Raw genomic sequence first — 4,005 nt, 5'->3', positions numbered from 1 at the left:
AAGCTTGCTAGACTTCTACCGAATTACACAGAAGCTGAAAAAGAAAAAAAACCCCAAACAACTGCGTCCATCACCTCTAAAAGTACTTTGTTGCAAAGAAATGTTAAAACTGTCTACGAATGTATTCACAGGATCAATGGATAATGGTTTTAACAAGTTGCATTTTCTAGCAAGAAAAATACTAGCGTTGAATACGGGAACTGGATTTGCTTATCTTTTCTTTATCCTATTTTCCTTCTCAGACGAATTTAGAAAAATTATAATCTATTTAGTTAAAAAAGGTTAGGATAAATAGCAGATATAAACATATTTATCACATTTTCCCATGCTCTGTTGTTCCTCCTGATCCCTCTTTGTTGCACTTATTTGCTTCTTATGCAACTTTCTTAGGCACTTCTGTCAGATACAAAAGAACTCCTTTCCCTTCCTGCTTGGGAGGAGCATAATTTACTAGGAAACACTGTATAAAAAATTACATCAGCCATAAGAATCAATGTGAGGAGAAATCTGGAAAGTCAGAGAATCCATCTGCCAGTCTGTGCTGGTTTTGGCTGAGGGAGAGTTAATTTTCTTCGGAGTAGCTAGTATGGGGCTGTGTTTTGGATTTGTGCTGAAAACAGTGTTGATAACACAGGGATGTTTTGTTACTGCTGAGCAGTGCTTACACAGAGCCAAGGCCTTGTCTGTGTCACCACCCCACCAGTGAGTGGGCTGGGGGTGCACAAGGAGTTGGGAGGGGACACAGCCGGGAGAGCTGACCCCAACTCACCAAAGGGATATTCCATACTCAGTGTATGAAACTGGGGGGAAGAAGAAAGAAGAGGTGGATGTTTGGAGTTATGGAGGTTAAAAGTGATGGAGCCCTGCTTTCCAGGAGATGGCTGAACACCTGCCTGCTGATGGGAAGTGGTGAATGAACTCCTTGTTTTGCTTTGCTTGTGCACACTGCTTGTGCTTTACCCGTTAAACTGTCTTTACCTCAACCCACGAGTTTTCCTACTTTTACTCTTCCAATTCTCTCCACCACCCCACCGTGGGGGAGTGAGCGAGTGGCGGTGAGGTGCTTAGCTGAAGACCAGGGTTAAACCAAAACACAAGCTTAAGGCAAGATCAACATTATTTAAACCATTTCATACTCATTAATTAATCTGCTTTTAAATCTAAGCAACAACAAGCAACAAAGCCTTTCTCTAATCTGAAATAGTATCCAATATTTTGATATAAGAAGTTGCAAGATGTTTTCCCCCTGTAAAAATCCTGGTGATGGGTGGGGCTGGGGGAGACAAATCACTATCAGTCTCTTAGGCAGAACCTGGTTACATTCCTCCCTTGATTCTTCTTTTCTAAAGAAAACAAACCTTCAAAATGTCTTCCAAACAGAGCTTCAAAGCATGACCCATCATGCTTGCCACTTTATTCTAATAATTCTTCTCAAAAAAGTAGGACAACGGAATATAACAGGGACCTCACTGATTTGAAGAATGAGATAGTTCTCTCTCAACTGACATCCACCCAAAATCCAGATTAGCTTAAAAAAAAAAAAAAAAATTGAAGATATGTAAACAGCATATCTTCAGCTTGTGTTTCATTAAAAGTGATCTTTCTGCCTTGACAGCCCTTTTCTTTTACTTGGCAATCCCAAGGAAATCCAACTGTCAAGCCAGTTATTCCACTTTCTGTAAGGGATCAGCTGTACCTAAGTCACCCCCAAGAGATGTTCCTCTAACATGGTTTCAAAGACCTCCACCAACACTTCTGCAGCATTCCAGGAAGTTTTTTCTAATGCTTATAAATGAGAACTTTTATTCAGTGTTTATGCTGCATCTCCCATTTTCAATTTTCAACCACTAATCTTCATCCATAATGCAAGAATGTTCTGCCTCTCAGTGCAAGCAGAAAAGAGCTGCCAGGCTGGCAATTATGAAAATAAGTACTTATGACAAGTATGCTATTATTCAAAACAACATTATTTTACAAAAATGTTAGAACATGAGAGAGTTTCTCAGCTGACCTGGATTTCTTCCCAGATGTCTTCATCCAAAAGAGTGGCTGCAGTATGGTGCTGTAGAGGGGCTATCAGGCAGTGACCTTCAGTAAGGGACTGGTTGCTTGGTAGAGATAAGTATACCTATAAAAAGTGAACAAAACCTGAAGTGACCATGTTTCTAGTGTTAAAAACCTTCCCATTGCTAAGGCTAAGAATATATCATTTGCTAAAATTCAAACCACTAGAAGCCATTATCTTCTAATTACAGCAAGGTATTAGCAATTTTAGTGGTTTTAGAAAGGTCCTAGTATCCATCAGTAGCTCCAATGAACTAGTAGTATCCAGAGAGCAGTTCCACCAACAAGGCAGTATCAGTCTTACAGACCAACCGGTATCCTAACTATTACAGAATGACACTGTTTAGTCCATTACAATACACTTTTTAATATAGATTTTTAATAAAATTATGCATACAGATAGAGATATATCTGTAAGATATATAAACACATATATACACACACAGAGATACATATATAAAATGCATACAAATATGTATTTAATCTATCGATATAAAAGATAAGTATAATGTACCATAATACATCTCTATGCTTTTAATTCCTTGGCCTATAAAAAGTTTCAAATCCAATGAAAAAAATCAATAATAAATTAAAAATTTAGAGAAAGAATGACAAAAAAGCCTATATTGAAGCATTTAATATAAATCCAAATATTTATGCAACTTTTAAAAGCATTAACAAAAAGAAGGTTCCCCATACCAAACTTCTGTCTGTCAATGATTTTAGGCCTAAAAATGGAATTCTTCACTTAATTTTCTTTGATATCACTGAGATACAATTCGTCCCAGCTTCAAATTTCCTCCAGTGCAAAGTGATTTAGTTCTTCCACAAATCCATCTACAGTCTAATCTCTGCACTCAGATCTTCTATTATTACTCTCCAAAATCTGAAGTTCTGATATCAAAGATTAGCTTTATAATTCATGACAGATTTCTATCTTTTTCTCCCTCATTCTTGAGGAATTTGTGAAATCAATTGGAAGGACAAGGAAAATAAGATGCAGAACAATAAATCATTTCATAGAAGCAATTTTGTTCTTAATCTTACAGACTCTAACATTAACTCTGCCTTTATTTCTTTTTGACTTTTACATTTGTGCTAAGTTGCTATTTTCTTACCTTGGTGCCAATTGCAATAATAAGATGTTTAGAAAGTTCACTGCCATCAAAGCAGTATGGGCACTTTTCCATGCGTGCAACAAGCTGCTGGTGCTCATGTATTGCTTTTCTTCTATGTATTTCTTCCTCTTCCCCACTGCGCGCTCTTTTGGCTGCTTTGGAAACAAACATGTCATCCAGAGTGTAGTACTCTCTGTCAGTTTTATCCATGAACTGAAAAGATAGACAGAAAAAATGCGCATATATATATATAAATAAGCAAGAAAAAAATACTCAGCTCTTCGTAGAGTCCTTTATTGAGGAAAGCATGAAGTACGTAAGCAGTAGCATTGCTTCCTTCCATACGGCATCTGCAGCACATGCAATCATCAGGTGCATCTCCTGAGACCAGTCACACATCATTAGACAGCATAGGTATTAAAATAGAGATGTTATCGATGTGTGACAGCAGTGAGGAGAGTATATTATTATATAATACCACGAAGCTGTTCTCACAAATCCCCCTCCCCTCCCCCAGTGGAGGGGAAGAATAGGAGGAAGAAGAAATAAGGAAGCTTGTAAAATTGAGATAAGAACTATTTACTAATTAAATCTTAATTAATATTTACAAATACTACTACTAATAAATAATAGAAAAGAAAGCATATGATACAATATGATAGAATCTCTCACCACCCACTGACCAATGCACAACCAGGTGCTGAGTAGTGAGAGACAGACCCAGAGCCCAAGAGCGATCGTACCCTGAGAGCCGCAGCAGATTCCGAACGAACCCTGTCAGCGATAGCACGACCGGGAAAACTAAACAAACCCACAAACTCAA

The 4,005-nt window shown here is 37.7% G+C and overlaps 1 protein-coding gene across 1 annotated transcript in view; it reads right to left on the bottom strand.

The window, feature by feature from the left end:
- CWF19L2 (CWF19-like 2, cell cycle control (S. pombe)) overlaps positions 1 to 3,395 on the bottom strand; it is a gene marked incomplete at its 5' end in the record, with an annotated part of 12,010 nt that extends 8,615 nt beyond the window's left edge. Inside the window, 2 exons of the mRNA XM_010158383.1 lie at positions 2,012 to 2,128; positions 3,183 to 3,395. Of these exons, the coding sequence (XP_010156685.1) occupies positions 2,012 to 2,128; positions 3,183 to 3,395 (330 nt within the window). The remainder of the gene's footprint in view (positions 1 to 2,011; positions 2,129 to 3,182) is intronic.
- Between the last annotated feature and the right edge of the window lie 610 nt (positions 3,396 to 4,005).

The sequence above is a fragment of the Eurypyga helias genome, unplaced genomic scaffold (genome assembly GCF_000690775.1).
Source record: "Eurypyga helias isolate BGI_N326 unplaced genomic scaffold, ASM69077v1 scaffold15489, whole genome shotgun sequence".
Taxonomy (NCBI): domain Eukaryota; kingdom Metazoa; phylum Chordata; class Aves; order Eurypygiformes; family Eurypygidae; genus Eurypyga; species Eurypyga helias.
The sequence above is the reverse complement of the archived record's forward strand: the minus strand, read 5'-3'. Positions and strand labels throughout refer to the sequence as shown.